Here is a 19,396-nt window from a genome sequence, read left to right as displayed (position 1 = left end):
GCATGAAAAGCTCACCAACTTGCAACTACTTAAACAAGTGGGAAAGCAGTAGTTGACAAAGCTAAAGAAATGGTTGTTGTTAATCTAATCATAAAACCACCCTTAGCGCCCAATTTCCCCTGCTTTGCTTCCCCTTTCCTCAAATATTTTTTTTTAAAAATTTTTTTAGGTTAAACTCGATATTTAACTCAGTTGAATCATAATTTTTCAATAATTCCTATCCTTACACTTCCACCTTCTTTTGTTAACAAATGTATCTATAAGTTAGTTAAAATGGAATATTACAAAACATATAAATATAAAATAGATCAAATGACTAAAGCATAAATCATGTATCTCACACAAAAATATTATTTAATAAATTTAAATCCGATTTCATATCGTATAAATAACTTATTAGTATTGTTAACACCAGCGATGATAGCTAATCAGGAAGGCATTTATTTAAAGATTATTGAGAAAGGTAAGCATTGGTTTGATGTATCAATTTGCTCGGCAAGCAAAAGCAAATAAGTGGTATGAATATGAATCATTGGGCAAGGCAGCATATGATTAGAGTTTAATCTCTTTGGGGAGAATTGGTATCTGCCAAAATAAGCATAGATGATGATAAGTAGGAGATGGGAATCGTGCAGTCTCGAGCATCACTTCAAGGGTTAAAGTAAATAATATTTATTAAGTAATTAATAGTTAAAAAATTATAATTTAGTTATGATCTCTCTCTTTTTTTTTTAATTCTGGTTTCGCTATTATGGAAAATGTAAAAGGAAACCAATAACTAAAATTATGAAGTGGCAGAGGATGGGGTCGGTGATTTATAAACAATTTCCAGTTTTGTTGGGTTTGGTTGATACCTTGTAACACAATCCACCAATGATGGTTGCCCGTAGCAGTTTCCAGTATATAAATTATGTCTGTTTTTTAGGTATTTAAATATTTTCGATTAACATGGTTTAACGTTTTATTATATAATCATGTTCAGGTCGTCTGTTAAATTAATCATTATCTTTTATTGAGGAGTAGTTCAAATCCTGTAAATCTTTTACCCAGTTTGATATTACAAGCACGATTGAAGTATGTTGAGACTAATTTTTTAAAGTTGAAATCGTGATTTCACTTCTATATTGACGTATGTTCGCAATCAAAGTGTTTTTAGATAATTTTTTAGGACTTAAGATTTTTTATTTTGTAAATAAATGAAAAGACATCAAAATTGTTGTGTCATGAATAGAAGAGTTCTCGAAATAAAAATGTTCTAGCATTGGGATTGTCTAGTTATACAAAAATAAAATAAATTTTAAATACGTTTTTTGTATTTTTTTTTCTCTAAACAAATCAAAATCAAAAATAAAATAAAAGAAGAGAACGGATGTCATATGTCGCACATATTTATTAAATAACTTTCTTCACCGACGATCTAGAAATGTGTTGGAAAAATAACATAATTGCAGCGAAAAACTCCATTCCCTCTTTGTGACAGTAAAAAAACGAGCACCGAAGAAAAATAAACATATTGGCAATAAGAAAAAACTCAAGAAATTTTGGTGATGCTAAAAATTCAAATTAAAAAAAATCACGGGACACTAGTTTAGTGTAAAATTGTCTTTTATTATTAAATAGGAATACAAAATATCTCATCCTATATAGATGTTTTATAAATTTTCTTAACAAACTTTCACAATAATGTTGATTCTCTCTCTTTCAAATCTCTTACAGTGTCACTCAAAGAAATACTATCTTTTACATTTGTTGTGTTGTTCTCTCTTTTTTCTTAAACTTTTTAAAATCACTTATTTATAATAGGATAATGAGATAATCTAATGGCCATCGTACATGACTTCTAGACAAGTTCATCTTACATGAATATATTTATAATATACAACTTTAATTAATTTCATATATAAATGTGGGTTGATAATCTATTAAAGATGTTATACGTCTTCCTAGTCGCCAATCAAGAAAGAATATCTCCAACAAATAAAATATTACATCTATTTTAATTTTTTTTAAAATATATATTTAGATATTATAAATATTTATTCTTAGTTAAGTCTAAAATGTGCATACATAATATTTTCGCAGCTTGAAGGCTAATGTGGGTGGGACCAAGTTTTATGCACGATGGGACAATAATGGTAATGATACCATATATGATATCGATACTGAAACCCAAAATAATGAAGTAGTACTAATACTACTGAGGCAGTACAAAACAGAATGCTAAAATGATATCGATGCCATATATGATATCGATACTGAAACCCAAAATAATGAATTAATATCGATATTGCTGAGGCAGTACCGATACTAGCAAAACAGAATGTTAAAATGGTATTGATACTCTAAGTTAGTACATATACTGTCAAATATTTAAAAATTATAACCGTTGAAACTTGTTAATCCGTTGTGACGAGTTCCATTGAAATAAAATATAATTATTTTTTTAATTTCATTTAAAAAAATTTAAAAAAATTTAAAAAAATATTTTTAATTGGCTCAAGAAATATTTGTTTAATTCCGGGTGTGAGGCCCACTTAACACGGCCCATTAAAAAATTATATCCGGCGTGACAAGTGACAAGTTCTATGAGGACTGTTCATTTGCTATAGATCCCAAATTAAATATTTGGGTGCCTTAATGGGCTAAATAATTTAGCCGGTTGCCCTAATGGGCCAATTTCGCCTAGGTTTTATGCACCCCGTTGAAGTGGGAACTAGATCTATGGGATAATAATCTTCTAGATCCAATTATACTCTCAAAACCGGTCCAATTAGAAAAACAAATTGAAATGGGTTCTATCGTTGATTGTTAAATTGAATAATTAAATGTTATAAAATTAATATAGTTTTTTATTAAGCTAGGTGATATTGAAGCAATACCTATTTTAAATACTCTTAATCATTTAACAATGAACGCCCAATCATTTTGTAGTCGTTGGTAGTTAAACTCATGACTTTTAAAAATAACAATGATTCTTTAAGTCATATAATTTTTTTAATAAGTTATTTACGATACTTACAAAATTTAATATAAAGATTTCTATTTTATATTTTTAGAAACATTTCACATGATTTTAAACAAACTTCAAAAGTAAGGTTTGTAAAAGATAATAAAATATTAAAAGAAATAAAATTAAACTCACCTTATGCTTGCTGATAAAGGACATGGTAAAGCGGGACTGGAAAGTAATATTTGAACACGTTTTAAGAGAGAAGAATAAGGTGGCAGATGCCCTGGCCAACATGCAAGAACGATCCCAAGGGGAGCCCAGGAATTTCAGCAACCTCCAACCATGGTAGAGACGATATTACAGGAGCAGCACACTAGATTATCTTAGGACGAGATAGTGCTTTGATTTTTTTACTTTAGCGGGAAAAAAAGAAATTAAATAAATTAAAAATATTTTTCATTAAATGATAAACATTTTCACCCATGATTCAGATTTTCCTTCTCAAACTTTTGTTCCATATTCATATATTTTGGGTGCTCTCTCCACTTATGATCTTTATACTGTTGTTCACCTTTGATTCTCAATTAAGGCCGTAAAATCAGGTAATCGGACATGTTTCAGTCGGATCTTGGCAGATCGGGTAAAATCGGGTACATGTCAAGTCAGGTCAATTTGATGGTTTGACTTGGATCAGGTCAGGTAAATGTCAAATCAATCCGGGTCATTTTCTTATTAATTTGACACTAGATCCAGATCGGGTTCATGTCAGATCATTTTCAATTCGGATTGATGTCAGTTCATATCAAAACAGTTTAGGTCCGAAGCAGATAAAGACCAGGTTAATTCAAGTTCAGGTGGACTTCAGTCGGATCTCATTCAAATCGGGTTGTTTTTATTTTTGGATTAATTATTTTGTCATCTTTCGTGATTGTTGAATTGCAAGTTGTAATTGTATATGATTTTGAGTAAATTACAAAAAAAATATTCTTGGATCAATTTTGTAAAAAATATAAATTGAAGGACAAAATCGAAGAAATATAAATTACAAATAAAATTTTAAAATATAAATTAAACAACACACATAAGTAAGGGACTAAATCGAAATAAATTTAAAATATGAGGTTTAAATTAATATAAAAAAGGACTAAATTATACTCATTTAAAAAGTTATTGGCCATTTACAAAAATATAAATAACAACTAACAATGGGCCAAATGAAAATGCAAATATAAATTTAAGGACTAAATTGAATATACATAAAAGTAAAAGAATTAAAATTGAAGTAAATTAAAAAACACAAAAGGATGAAATCGAAATAAATGCAAAATGTGAAGAAATAATGAAAAATATAGTAAATTGCATTCATTTAAAAAAATTGAAGAAAATTATAATAGAGAAAATAACCTCAGTGACCAAAAATGCCTTATAATATACGATTTTAACCAACTTTTTTTGGATTTGCCAAAATGACCAACTAAATCGAAATGCGATCGATAATTCGCAACGCGATCTCCGGTATCGCAAATCAGTTTCCAGATTCGCAACGCAAACATCGACTATCGCAATGCGATAGTCCAAGTTCGTTGCGACAGTCGAAGTTCACGTTGCGATTTATTCCAAATTCGTTGCGATAATCCAAGTTCGCAATGCGATAGTGCAAGTTCATTGCGATAGTCCAAGTTCGCAATGCGATAGTCCAAGTTCGTTGCGATAGTCCAAGTTCGCGTTGCGATTTATTCCAAATTCGTTGCGATAGTCCAAGTTCGCGTTGCGATAGTCCAAGTTCGTTGCGATAGTCGAAGTTCGCGTTGCGATTTATTCCAAATTCGTTGCGATAGTCCAAGTTCGCGTTGCGATTTATTCCAAGTTCGTTGCGATAGTCGAAGTTTGCGTTGCGATTTATTCCAAATTCGTTGCGATAGTCGAAGTTCGCGTTGCGATAGTCCAAGTTCGTTGCGATAGTCGAAGTTCGCGTTGCGATTTATTCCAAGTTCGTTGCGATAGTCGAAGTTCGCATTGCGATTTATTCCAAGTTCATTGCGATAGTCGAAGTTCGCATTGCGATTTATTCCAAATTCGTTGCGATAGTCCAAAATCGCAACGACTGATTGTATTGCATTTGTTTCTTAAGAATTTTCTCTAAAAAGATAGTATTCGCGCGGACGTGTCGAAGACACGTATTACCACGACCACGACCCCGACCCGAGATAAGACGAGACGGACGGCAGCGGCGGCGACACGCGAGAGTCCCCCTTGTTCTCTATCACTCAACAAGGAAGTGGGAAAGCTAAGCCTTAAATACCATTCCCAATAGTGTTTCCAATACTATGTGGGATTGAGCATTACCAACACTTGTTCCCAATACTATGTGAGATTGAGCCTTAAATAGTGATATTATTTGTGAATTATAGTTAATGATTTTAGTATTTGTATGAAAAGTATTTGTGGTTCGTTTAGTTTTCATGCAATTCTAATTTATTTTCAATTGATTGTAATTGCACGATAACAATTTTTTTTATTCTCGCGAGTAATGCAATTTTTTTGAATGTTTTGCTTAAAATTGCAATAATCGCGATTGATTGTAGATTGACTTTTAATTATGACATATTTAATCGTATAATACTAATACAATTGGTTGCTGATTCAGTTGTTTTAAGGTGCATGATTGTTAATTGTTTCCTGAATAATCACATAGTATTGGAAACAAGTGTTGGTAATGCTCAATTCCACATAGTATTGGAAACACTATTGGGAATGGTATTTAAGGCTTGGCTTTCCCACTTCCTTGTTGAGTGATAGAGAACAAAGGGGACTCTCGCGCGCCGCTGCCGTCCGTCTCGTCTCATGGTCGTGGTCGTGGTAATACATGTCTTCGACACGTACGCGCGAATACTATCTTTTTAGAGAAAATTCTTAAGAAACAAATGCAATACCACCAGTCGTTGTGATTTTGGACTATCGCAACGAATTTGGAATAAATTGCAATGCGAACTTGGACTATCGCAACGAATTTGTGATAAATCGCAACGCGAACTTGGACTATCGCAACGAATTTGGAAAATCGCAACGCGAACTTCGACTATCGCAACGCGAACTTGGAATATCGCAATGCGAATATGTAAATCGCAATGCGATAGTCGAAGTTCGCGTTGCGAATCTGGAAACTGATTTGCGATACCGGAGATCGCATTACGAATTATCGATCGCATTGCGATTTAGTTGGTCATTTTGGCAAATCCAAAAAAAGTTGGTTAAAATCGTATATTATAAGGCATTTTTTGTTACTGAGGTTATTTTCTCATTATAATATATATATATATATATATATATATATATATATATATAATATAAGTTTATATATAAATTATATTTATATTATAAACTATATAATTATTATAAGCTATATATATACATAAATTTTGTTTATATAAACTATATATGTATAAGCTATAAAAGTATATAGTTTATAAACTATAATTTATATTAATATATATATATATATATATATATATTAAACTATATAAAATATATAGTTTATAAAATATAATTTATATTAATATAGTATATATATGTATGTATAACTAATATAAGTAATCTATATTATATTATATATATATAGTTTATAGAAATATTATGCATAAACTATATAAAGTAATAAAATATATATTTTATAGAAACCCTAAACCTTAAAACTCAAAATCAATCCATAATTCCTAAAACACTAAACCCTAAACCCTAAATTATATATGTAACTTATACTACATGTATATAAAAAATATGTATAGTATATATAAACTATATATGTATATATATATATAAACTATATAAAGTAATAAATTATATAGTTTATAGAAACCATAAACCCTAAATATTAAACCATAAATCTTAAACCTTAAACCCTAAACTATATATATATAGACACATTTGATAATTCATATATAGTTTATATAAACAATAGTTTATATAAATTATATATGTAACATTAATCTATAGTCTATAAACAATAGTTAATATATGTAACATATAGTATATGTATACATGTAAACTATATATGTAACTTATAGTACATATATATATAAACTATGTATAGTATATATAAACTATATATATATATATATATATAACCTATAGTATATGTATATATACAATCTATTTATATGTTATATAAACTATATATGTAACCTATAGTTTATAAACAATAGTTTATATTAGTGTACTATATAGTTTATACTTTATAATCTATATTATATAATTTATAAACTATAGTTTATATTAATGTTAATTATCTTAACTGTAATTTATATTAATATAGTATATAGTTTATAAACTAACTATATAATTTATAAAATATAGTTTATATTAATATTAATTTTATAGACTATATTTTATATTAATATTAATTATATAAATATTAATTATAATATATAATTTATATTAAGGGTGTGAATTAATCTTTAAAGGCGGGAACTTATTTTCAAAAAAAAATTTAAGGGCGGGAACTAATCTTCACTTTCCATGTGACATGTTTCAATTTTCAATCATTATTGATTTTTGATTTGCATTAATATATTTTCAATTGCCATTGTTGATTGTTGGGTCAAATTAAAACTACATAATTGTTCAATGCCAATATTTTTATTAATCATATTTTCGAGCTGCTCACGAGCTTTTCGAGTCGAGTATCAAGTAGCTCGTTTCAGCTCGTTAAGAATTCGAGTCGAGTCTATTTGATCCGAGTATTTATCGAGCATTGACCGAGTCGATCTCGAATAGCTCGCGATCTGTCTCATCTCGTTTACAGCCCTATTTACAGGTAATGTTAAAAACAAGCCAGGTTCATCATAGGTCATGTTGAAAACAGGTCGGGTAATATCAGTAATTTACCAGGTCAACATCGGGTTCGGGTTTATATTAGTCGGATACAGGTCGGGTTCGGATATTATTTTTTCGGTTCAATTTGAGTTCAGGTCGTTCTCAGGTCGGGTTCAGATCTACAATTTCCAGGTCCAACTCAGATTCAGGTAAACACCAATTCCGACTCGAGTCGGTTTCGAATCGCTACAACGTAGGTTAAAAGCAGTTTTAACTCGAGTCAGTTTCAGTCAGTTTTACAGGTGGGGTCATCTTTTTACAGCCCTATTCTCAATTGGCTCCCACCCATAATTCTTCTAATGCTTCAGTATAACTTTCTCCTCCTCTGCCTAGTGTATCATCACCCTGATCACGATTCTGATCATATTGTTCAGCAGCCAGTTTCAAATAACCCATCATATATTTCACTTCGATCTTCATCTAGGGTATCTAAGCCTTCACATTAATTGAATCATTATGTTCTTTCCTGTCAATCCGCTTCTCTTTCAGATCAGAATCCTATTTCTAAGGCCATTTTTTACTCCTATTTACCTAATGTTGTTTAATTATATATTTTTTCTATTTCTCAAGCCTTTAAGCCTCAAAATTATACGGAAGCCAAAGTTGATACCAAATGGGTAGAAATAGGAGTGTTAAAAAATATCTGATTCGAATGACCCGCCGATCTAATTTAAAATTATCGGATATTTATAGTGAAAATATATGAATTTTCAGGTTAGATATTGGACCCGTTATTTTTGGCAGATTTTTGGGTTTAAATTTATTGAATTGTATTGAATTATGATTAAATTGATAGAATATATAAATTTTAATATTAAAATTATTATCGCACGAACCAAGAGATCTTATTAGTTAAAGAATTGTCTTTATTCCTTGAAGTCCTGAATTTAAGTCCCGAGTTTTTGAATATAAATTATCTTGTATCATCTCATACTAATTTAAGACATGTGCCATGATTTATAAAATAATAATATAATTCATGGTTTTTAATTTTATAATTTGAGTGAAGGTCAAAGTAAGGTTTAAACCCAAATATGTGATAAAATGTAAAACAAATAATTGGATACATATACTTTTTAATATTCTTGGGTGAAGGTAATATTTTTTAATTATTAATAATATACAATTTTTATAAATATTAACCGATTTTGATGGAATTTGATGGAGAGCTTATTAACAGATTTTGATAAGTTGAAGCGAGTGAAGTGAGAGTTTCCTTTTTCTTAGTCGCGTATGTTTGTGGGGAGTGGTCAAACTCAATTTGCCACCGCGTTTGAATTTTGACGGCTTTTGTAGTTGACTTGGAAGCCACCGTATTTGAGAAGAAGGAAAACCAACGCGCTACTTCCAATCTCACTCACTCACTCAACCACTTTCCTTCAACTACTCGTTTAAAATACCCCCTCGCTCCTCAACTCACAATTCTTCATTTCCAGCTCATCTTCCTTTTCATCTTCACTCTTCCAATTTCCATGGCTTTACAAGCTCTTAACTCTCCAACTTCACTTCCCTTTCAATCTCATGTTCATTGCCTCCACTCTTTCACCAAGGGTAAGCGTTCTAAGCGACCTCGTTTTGACCAGGAAGACGAATACCTCGCACTCTGCCTCCTCATGCTCGCACGCGGCGCTTCAGACAACTCCACCGTACAACCCCCCCAAGAAAAACTTGGCTTCAACTGCAGTGTTTGCAACAAGGCCTTTCCCTCCTACCAGGCTTTGGGTGGCCACAAAGCCGGCCACCGTGATCTTATGGCCGCCAACTATGACCGCTCAACGTCAACGACCACCTCTTCCACATCCAGCGGTAGATCCCACCAGTGTTCCATCTGCCACAGAAGCTTCCCTACGGGGCAGGCCTTGGGTGGCCATAAGCGACTCCACTATGAAGGTGGCAAAGCTAACAGCGGGACCACATCTAAGAAACTAGGCTCCAGCAGTAGTACCAGCCAGAGGGGCTTCGACCTGAACCTGCCGCCTCTGCCGGAATTCTCGAGGACCAACTTCTTTGCTTCCGACGGTGATGATGAAGTGGAAAGCCCACACCCTTTGAAGAAGCCACGTCTCGTGATACGGATTCCACACAAAATGGAAGTCAACTAAACAAATACTGGAAATTTTTTCGAGGAAATTACACTACTCATTCCCTCTTTTTGATTTGTTGAACCAATATTCTTTACCCTGTATATAGCATTTGAAGAATTCCCCAACTCTCTCAATTGCTATCGTTCAATTAATTTTGTTTTAGTTCAAATATTATTTCATGGTTTCCAGCTAATTGGGAATCTTCATTCAATCAAGTTTGTTACATCTGTTACCATTACTATATCCAAGGTTTAATTATGAGAGATGTGCATCATTCATTTTATGAAAAATGAAAGCAACCAAATACAAAGGCTTATATATACCAAGAATCATTGTCCAACATCATTTATATATATATATATATATATGTACACACTTTTCTTTGACTGGCCTATGCAAAATAAGAACCGAAGGTACCTAACCCAAGGATAGTTCCTTTCAAACTACATTTTAACGTTTCAATACAAAGTCCATAATATCATATCTTCATGCTTGTGAAATTCAATCAACTATGGAAACCTTTCTTCTTACCTTTGGAATCATAATTTGGGTTGGTATTGAATTTAAATCAGACAATTTTGTTGTCAAAGGTGGGAGATAACTGGTTTAGTTGTAAAATGAGCGTTCTAAGGCTACATTCCTTCACCTGGTAATTACATAACCCATAAGTTTTGAAACGAGTTTTATGTACCCCCAATAAAACACACCAGAATAGAAATTTACCCGCATGGCTGCAATTGTTGGCAATACTTGTTTGCATCGATAGAGTAAAGCAAGCTCGTTTGTGCTTAAATTTCTAACTTCTGACACCATGGTGTTAACTTCTGCAACCTAACCACAGAAGAAAAGACAGAAATTACATGCAAGCATAGAGAACCGATGAAAATCGATAAAAGCTGCTTTAAAGGGAAGATCTATTGTAATTAACTCATCTCAAATTCAAATGAACAAATCCAAGAAGTGCAATTTGATCAACCTATATCACGTTTACTACTGGTACAACTCTGTGCAAACAAGCCGTTAAAAGCTAACACCATATCAATTTCATCAGCTGCTGTAGTTAAATGATTTTACAAACATAAAATTTTATGTTACTAGGCGAACTTATAAAATTTTAGCGGCCGAAAACAGATTATCAATAAAAAATAAAACGAAAATATTTAAAATATATATGAATTTGAAATTTTCAACAGTACGACAGCCGCTCAGTCCATCACTGTGTCAGACAAGCTCTAAGGTTTATGTTCATACGATACTTGAAATTGTGGGTATGTACGGTGATGAAAAATATTCTATGCAGAGCACGAAAAGGGTAACAACCATAAGACAAATGTTGATCTATTTGTTGATAAAGGCTACAAAATTAAGAAAACATGGAAACAAACTATCCAAATAATAATCTGGTTCCTGTCGTATGGATGATTATTTTCATTCCACCTGGTTAACAAAGTCAACCAAATGCCCGCTTATCATTCAGAAAGATTAGGTGTCAAAGTAAGAACAAAAGAATTAAACCAAGGCCTTTTATACAAAGGATAAAAAAATAAGAACGCCCACCGTGGGGCTCGAACCCACGACCACAAGGTTAAGAGCCTTGCGCTCTACCGACTGAGCTAGACGGGCTTGGTTGTTGAACTTCTAGGCATAACTATTGTTTATCATTTTATAAATTAATCCGAGCCAAAGACCCTACCTACCCAATCCCCATTATTCATAAGTAGACGCAAAATCTAACATGTTTCAACACATATAAGAAACCTATCAAAGGTTTAATTATGAGAGAAGATGTGCATCAAAAGCTAAACCCATCATCATTCATTATATGAAAATGAAAGCAACCAAATACAAAGCTTATATACTAAGAATCCTTGACTAAAATTCGAAACACCGTTTATACATATTTACACACTTTCCTTTGACTGGCCTATACAAAATAAAACTAGAAAGGAAAGGTACCTAACCTAATTTCACTTCCTTTCAAACTACACCTTCAGAAAGACATTTATCAGTAACGAAAGAAAATCTTATACATGGCCAAACCGTTTTAATTATAGAGAGCATGATACCCACAAGAATAAAAAGGATTAATCAACCTTTAGGTGTTTGCCAAAGAATGTGTCTGCACTATCTTATTATTAAATTAACTTTTGTCTAAACTACTGCTTAGGAAAAAATGAGTCTGCAAATAAAAGGGGACCAAAGGAAACTCCGAAGTTTGGGCATTAAAGAATGAAGGGTAAGGGGAGGAAAAAGGGATGAGGTCAACAAAAGAAAGATTTACCTTTGATAATAATGACCATATGGAGGATGCTATTGCCTGCATTACATTAACTGCTGAAAATATTGCTTCCTTCAATTTTGGGATATCAGCCTGTACAAATAAGACGACAAGCAAGTTTTTCTCCCCCTTCTTTTTAAGACCCACATAAAGTAAAGCATTGACAGCGGAGATGCTAAAGCTTAAAGGAAATGATCAAATTTCAGAATAAGGAACTTACTCTTGCCCCACAAACTACTGGAAGGCGGAGTGTGCTTGCCGTCAGAGCTTCGATAGCCCCAGACAAATAACTGCAATAATCATGGTCCAGGACAGCCCATTCATCCAAAAAGATCATCTGCACTTATCAATGAAAATAATATGCTATAAATAAAAAAGCACACAATTTCTTGAACTGAAACATGCAATCCAAATAAGATATGGCAGACAATGAAAAACTAGTAACAATTGAGTTAAGATCAACAAAATAATCAGAAATCTTAAAACAAACAAAGAAAAAAATCAAGCCAACAGTAAACACATCTAGTAGGGAGCTATCGTTCTTACTTGCCCCTTGAGGATGGAAATCAGCTTCAAATTTTGCCTCAGCAATTGTAATTCATTTCTTTTGGCTCTAACAGATTCTAGCAGTTTTGAGGTAGTAGTCCAAGCATTATGGAGGCTTTTCTGTAATAGGAACATGTTTAAAGAATTCATCCTCATTTTTACTAATTTCAAGGAAGATAATCATTTTCAAAAAAAAAAATCAAGGAAGATAATCGAAAAACTTGAATTGTTAGTAAACCGAGAAACAAGAGATGGTTAAAAAGAGATAGATGTACATGTATTATTGATGACTTTTCTGTTATACGAACATGATGACAAAGGATTCTTCATCATATTTTAACACGATCAAACTCGTTTTAAGCCACAAAACAACCCTGCTGCTTGCACGCTACAGAATTTCTACACCACAAAAGTAATTATAACCAAAAAGCCAGAATGCCAAGCGCTCTAGCAGAAGTGGCCTGAATAGTTTCAGTTCTAACAAGAAAACACTTTTTTTCCCACAGCACATAATTCAACTCAGTTTTGTTGGCCAGGTTCTAGAGTTTTTTAATGAAAATTTTCAAATTCCAGGCAGTATGGGCAAGATAAATTGTGACAAGCCAGGCAACTTTCTCACAATTTAACATAACATGAAACCATGATACTATATAATAATAAAAGTAAATCTTAACCATAATCCTCAAAAGGTGATGGAATGCAACATTAACAGCTACGAGTTGTGCTGCCAAATTACACTAAGAGGGAATACCTATGAATGTTGAAACAGTACAGCATGCAAACTTGAAGCATACAAACAACAAGGTAGCAATAGGACAAAGCGAGCTACTTAGTTGAATACAACAAGAGAGAAATTCGAAGTCAATACCTCTGTGTTAGACCTTTTGGAAGACAGAGTCGCATCTGCTCTAGCATTAACAAAACGCCACTGCAACAAATGGTTATGGAGTAACCTCAATAAATGAGCATCCGAAACTTTGTTCTCTCCAATCTTAATAGCATCACCAACTAAGCTCAAAATCGATGGCCTATTTACCAAATTATCACCCAACCCAAGCTTACTCGGTGATGCAGGCCGAACTGGCCAATGAATTGACCATAACTGGCCTCTGCTGTTCGATACACCTTTTGGAGACGACAAAGGACTGTCAGTTCCGTACTTGTCTCGTACAATTTGCTTAGAACGTGCTGTATTTTTCTTAGGAACCGGATAACCAGGATCGGACCGGCATAAACGATTAGCAGTATCTTGCCAGGACCGAGCCGAAACCATTATTCCCCGAGGCCCACGCTTAACATCACCGTCTACGGAAGAACTTTCTGGAGCTCCTGGAGTACTACCAGAAGAAACACTTCCGGTATCAGAAGCCGCGAGATCATATTGAGGCTTAGATTTAACGGGAGTAACGGCTGTTATTTCTCTATTATCAGTCATGGAGAGCTGCAGTGCCCTAACTACATTGCCGTTAACAGAACGGTTAAAACTCTTCCTCTCGTCGGTGCAATCAACGCTTCCACTAGTAACCGAATTTGATAGCCTTAACTTTGCCGGCCACCGCTCCGCTTGCTCTGTTCCTTTCCGTGGAGTCGTTGCTACCGTTGTCTTCCACCTCTCCGGCGTCCCTTTCGTTGCCGCGCTTGGTGATGGAGCTGGTTTAGCTTTCCTACACTTATAGGAAAACGGCTCACCATGAGACGAAACGGATAAATCACATTTGTTACTGTTGTCACCGTTACTAGTTTTCAAATCCAAAGAATTACTAGGCAGCGGCGTCACCGCATGTCTCCTCTCCACTGCTTGCGACCGCTTGCTAGCCAATGGAGTCGTGCGTTTTGTCGTGGTCATGGCCTTCGAATGAGAAGTCCTCGTCGAAAATAACGTCAGAGGACAGATTTTGGTGGGAGGCGAGGAAGAATTTGATGAGGACGTTGACATATAACGAGAGGTGAACTTTCCGGATTTTTTACGACAAGGAGTGATGGCATTGTCGGGGTCGGAGGTCAACAGCGGAGGCCGCGGCGCGTTTTGGTTTAGCGGAAGCCCTCCTCCGAGCTGTTTGGGTTTTACCGCTGCGGAAACGGCAGCAGCAACCATTGCCGGCTTCTCAGAAAATTCAATTCCACAGTCTGATTCTTTAATCTCACTCTCCTCCCAATTCCTCCAAAAATTTACTTCCAATTATATATTTATTTTTTTTTTAAAATGAAAAATCAGAACTCAGACAGTTTAGGATTTATGTTTTAAAAACATTGGAATTGAAAATATTTTTTTTCTTTATAAAGTTGGAATTTGCAGAGAGAAAAAGAAAAAGGAAGGGCGGGAAAAGTAGCGTTGGCGTCCAAAGAGGGAGCGGAAAAACGAGAAATGTTTGGCTTAGGATAGCATAAGGAGTATGGAGATTTTAATTAGTGATTTTAAAGTGTGAGGGGGGAGACGGGGTTTTATTCGCGTGGAGGAGGGACAAGGTGTGTTGTGCAAGTGAATTGGAGAACTCCTTACACGTGTAAGCTACTTTTGTTGTTTTTATTTTAATCGTGGAACTTGGTCATAAAATTTAGGGATTTAAACTTTCAAAAGATTTAAAGATTACATTAAAATTTTAAAAAAAATTAAAGAGTTAAGTTTACATTTTTTACAAAAATAAAGTTTGGGGCCAAACTAAAATTTTTGAGGTTTTGAGAGATTTGATGGGAATTTTTAAAAAATATTGGAGAGTTTAATTAAAAATATTCAAAAATTTTAAATTTAATCTGAATTTTTAAAAATATTATGAGAGAGAAATTGAATTTTTTAAAATTTTAAGAGTCTAATTTATATTTTTTAAATTTTAGAGGGACCGTGGTTCCATTAGTCCTAATGCCTCTGATTTTAGGATATGATTATATGGAAGTAATGTTAACCTTACGAGTGACGTTAACCTTACGATAGTTAACTAGTAAAATCATCATTAGTTGAAAAATCAGTAGACGGAAGTAATGTTGAATTTAGTAAAAGTAATGTATTAAATATAAGAATTTCTAAATCAGTAGTTAGATAGTTAACTAGTGATGCGAATAAATAAATAAACAAAATTTAGAAAAAGAAAAGAAAAAGGCTGACGGAAGTGCGATCGAGGCATTCCGAATAATTAATCTGGTAGATCTCATAAAGCAAGCTTGTTAAGTATATTTAAAAACAAAAAAAATTAAAGTTGTTTTTACTCAATGGGTAAAGGCATACTTTGGGGTGCAAACAAGAAGACCTTCTTTGAGTTCTTCCAACTCCACCTCAATCCCCCACCAAACAGTTTACTATTTTAACTTTAAATAATTATTAGACATATTAACCCTAAATTTTGTTCATAAACATGGCTTTCCTTGAATGATAATATGTGTTATATGTTCGAAGAAAATTTCTCCATTCGTCGGGACGTTTGATTAGTTTGTATTCCTTAAATATAAATTTATGATTAGTTATAAAGTATGGATAAGACCTCTAATAAGTAAGTCACTCGATAACACCACGTGATGCGTTAGAAAAAAAAATTAAAATCTAATTATCAGATCTACTTAATCTGTTGAACTATAAAAAGTCATGATGATCCTATAAATTAAGGTTAACACGTACTAAAAATCACTATAAATACTCCAATCGCAATTAAACAAGGAGATGAATTGACCGTAACCGACCAACCTTTTTTTCTTATGATAATCTTCTTCTTCTCTCGTTCAAATATCAAATAATAATCTCTCATTAACTACAATTTCCCATAATTACACATGAACATAACATTAATGGCCAATCATTAATCTACTGATACAAACCTATATTATTCCTTTTCGTTTCCCACGCTTTTACTTCAAATAACCTTTTCTTACTAAATCTTAATCTTATAAATTGTATTTTAATAAGAGTTCTAACTTAGATCTTAAAAATGACATTGTTAAGATATATATATCTAGATAAATTAATGTCTATAAATCAAATCAAACTTACATATTAGATTAACACTTCATGCTTACTCAAGCCCAAACTGACTTGAATTAAATTATTGCAAATAAAAAGTAATATACTTTAACTACATGTTATAATTAATTAATCAAATATAAAATCACAAAATATAAATAATTTAAATAATTAAACTTTTGACTATATAAAAACCTAAATTTATACTGATGTTAATAAATATGATTTTATATTAATTTATAAGATTAATAAATATAAATTATGATTAATTATATATTATATTAAATATTATAGCATCTCAAGCTATTAATTTATAGCTTGAGAAAATATTTTGAACCCAATTGTAAAATAAAAATATTAGACATAATTATTTCGAGCGCATTTGGATATACATGTTAGTTATAATATATGATGATAATTCAACATATTTTAAATTTAGAAATCAGTACGAACCAATTTACTTCAGTGGTTAAAGGAATTTTTGTTGTTCTTAGATGTTACATGTTCGAGCACGAGCGACTTCAAGGGTGATTGAATGTTCATTATCATATGGTTAAAACTATTTAATATATATAATACTTTGTAATCACTTTTAGTAAAAATAGATAAATTTAGAAATTGAGTTGAGTCAGTCTTGAATGTTAGTATTTGAGTCCAATTTATATATTAAACGAGTCTAATTTTTTGTTTAAATTATTTTTAAATCATTATATCAAAAAAAAAATCAAATCTAATATCATTCTTCAAATTTTTAAGATAACTCAACCTTTAAATATAGATAATAAAACTTATACGAAAAATTTAGAAATATTAAATTTGATATGAGCTTATCAAAATTCCAGTTCTGCGAGAAGATATGCGAACATATTACGTTCGAAACTTTAAAGATGCGAATGTAAGGTGTCGAAACGATTTTTCCTTAAAGGTGAGATTTTGAAAATCACATTATTTTTTAATTTACCTCTTTCAATTGATTTAATTAAAAAACAAATGCGATTTAAAAACCTTTCGTTTCGAAAAAATTTTGGATTTCCTTTACGATCGAAAAAATACGGTTCAAAGAGTCGTCACCAATCTTTGATTAGGGTGTGATTGGGCACCCAAAAATGTTTGTTATTTTAAATAAAAATTAATTTTAATTAAAACAACAAATTAAGGTCTGTGTTACCAAAATCCGAGTTCGAGAGTCGGTTACGTGCAGGGAAGGATTAGCACCCCCACAACGCCCTAAAACGATACATAGTCGATTAATTAATGTCTTTGCAATGAACTTTACAAATTCTAATTTAATTTGATTTTTTGATCCCATAAAACAAAGATGTAAATTTAAAAACATTCAAAAGCACTCAAATGAATTAAATTAAAATTACCAAGTCGTTTTAGAAAGATAAAGAATATTCGATTATTTACAAATATCGAGACCAGATCTTAAAAGCTACAACAACCTTTTCTTGATAAATTTAAATAAACGAACATTTCATTTTCTTTCGTTCCCAAATTTTAGGTGACGAATCAATTTTTGGTTTCACTTTCGGGATACACTTTTAACTTAAAATGGTCATAACGGCCCTCTAATCAGTTAAGACAGGCCACTTAAGACAATTTTAAATTAAAAGGGTATTACCCTTAGTCCGATTACGTAATAGGTCGAGTTATGCACGTGAGGGTATCATACAAATTGTGCAAAAAGTGGATGTCATGCCAAAATTAATTATACAAAAATTATATATATATATATATATAATGATTATCTAATTAATGAACAACCTAAGTGTACATGCATACATATCATCATCATTCAACCATATTAAGCATACATTCGAAACGAACCCTAAATAACTATACATACATAGGCATAAAAACTTAAGCATGAACTAAAACGTAAAGAAAACTAATTTAAGGTTAAAACCTAAATAACGTAATAACGTAAACAACATACTATTGTAAAAATGATAAAAAAAAAAGTAAAAGAACTTAAAGACATGTGACCAAATTAAAATGGGAATGTAAATCTGATGCTAAAGTAACAAACTGTACAAACATTGAGTCATGACACAAAAGAAATAATATTCCAAGCACCAAGATTGTAATTTGTCCATTAAAAAAACAGAGGATTAAAATGTAACAAAATAACATTATGAGCCTCGTAGGTGAGAATAAATCATACGCATACATAGGGTTAAAATACAAAGTTTCCGAAATTGCATGTTCGATGTATAAATAAGTAAAAATTAAAATTAACCAAATCTAGGACTATAACGGAACACGCATCAACTTAAGAGCTATAAACAACAAATTTAGAAATTAATTTAGGGACCAAAATATGAGCTTTTGAAACCTAAAGGATCAATCGATTAATTCCTTAACTTACGAAACGTCGCCGTTTTGAACATCCCATATATTTAATTTTTAAGGCCAAAATAAACCCTAATTTCATTTGCATTAAGCCAACCCTCTCCCCTCAGCCGTTTCTCTTCTACTCTCTTCTCTGGTTCGATCGAGACCCCCTCCTTCACCATTCAACGCCACCTGCTGGAGCCCTCCGGACACCATACCCCACAACTCAATGACCTAAACTAACCATCTAGTAAACAAAAAAAAAACAGACCCTAAGCCTCTCGAAACTAAACTAAGATTGCTCCCCTCCTAACGCTAAATTCTACTCTCATCTCCTTCTATCTCCGGCAAAGACCCAAACAAACCAGGTAAATAGATCTCTC

General features: G+C 32.4%; 2 protein-coding genes and 1 non-coding gene across 3 annotated transcripts; 1 reads left to right on the top strand and 2 right to left on the bottom strand.

Annotated features, from left to right (window-relative positions):
• The first annotated feature begins 9,247 nt into the window (after positions 1-9,247).
• On the top strand, positions 9,248-10,018 carry LOC120175290 (zinc finger protein ZAT10-like). Its single transcript, XM_039181952.1, has one exon. The coding sequence runs from the start codon at positions 9,295-9,297 to the stop codon at positions 9,922-9,924; it is 630 nt and encodes a 209-aa protein (XP_039037883.1). The 5' UTR covers positions 9,248-9,294; the 3' UTR covers positions 9,925-10,018.
• Positions 10,019-10,283: 265 nt separating this feature from the next.
• LOC120175288 (QWRF motif-containing protein 2-like) lies at positions 10,284-14,905 on the bottom strand. The gene is made up of 6 exons (XM_039181951.1): positions 13,599-14,905; positions 12,731-12,850; positions 12,405-12,521; positions 12,188-12,277; positions 10,630-10,737; positions 10,284-10,552 (listed from the first exon to the last, which is right to left on the bottom strand). The coding sequence occupies exons 1-6, from the start codon at positions 14,823-14,825 to the stop codon at positions 10,475-10,477; spliced, it is 1,740 nt and encodes a 579-aa protein (XP_039037882.1). The 5' UTR covers positions 14,826-14,905; the 3' UTR covers positions 10,284-10,474.
• On the bottom strand, positions 11,457-11,529 carry TRNAK-CUU. Its single transcript has one exon. It is a non-coding gene; the product is annotated as a tRNA-Lys (tRNA).
• Positions 14,906-19,396: the final 4,491 nt, after the last annotated feature.

This window comes from Hibiscus syriacus, unplaced genomic scaffold, assembly GCF_006381635.1.
Source record: "Hibiscus syriacus cultivar Baekdansim isolate YM2019G1 unplaced genomic scaffold, ASM638163v2 tig00112184_pilon, whole genome shotgun sequence".
Classification (NCBI taxonomy): Eukaryota; Viridiplantae; Streptophyta; class Magnoliopsida; order Malvales; family Malvaceae; genus Hibiscus; species Hibiscus syriacus.
This window is presented reverse-complemented; position numbering and strand designations above follow the sequence as displayed.

What these genes read in the sequence shown, in the direction of transcription:
- LOC120175290 (XM_039181952.1), top strand. Translation starts at nt 9,295, where the DNA reads ATGGCTTTACAAGCTCTTAACTCTCCAACTTCACTTCCCTTTCAATCT.
- LOC120175288 (XM_039181951.1), bottom strand. Translation starts at nt 14,825, where the DNA reads ATGGTTGCTGCTGCCGTTTCCGCAGCGGTAAAACCCAAACAGCTCGGA. An exon ending in TTTCCATCCTCAAGGGGCAA is followed by an intron (nt 12,522 to 12,730) that starts GTAAGAACGATA and finishes TGATAAGTGCAG; the next exon opens with ATGATCTTTTTGGATGAATG. An exon ending in CAACAATTGCAGCCATGCGG is followed by an intron (nt 10,553 to 10,629) that starts GTAAATTTCTAT and finishes TGTAATTACCAG; the next exon opens with GTGAAGGAATGTAGCCTTAG.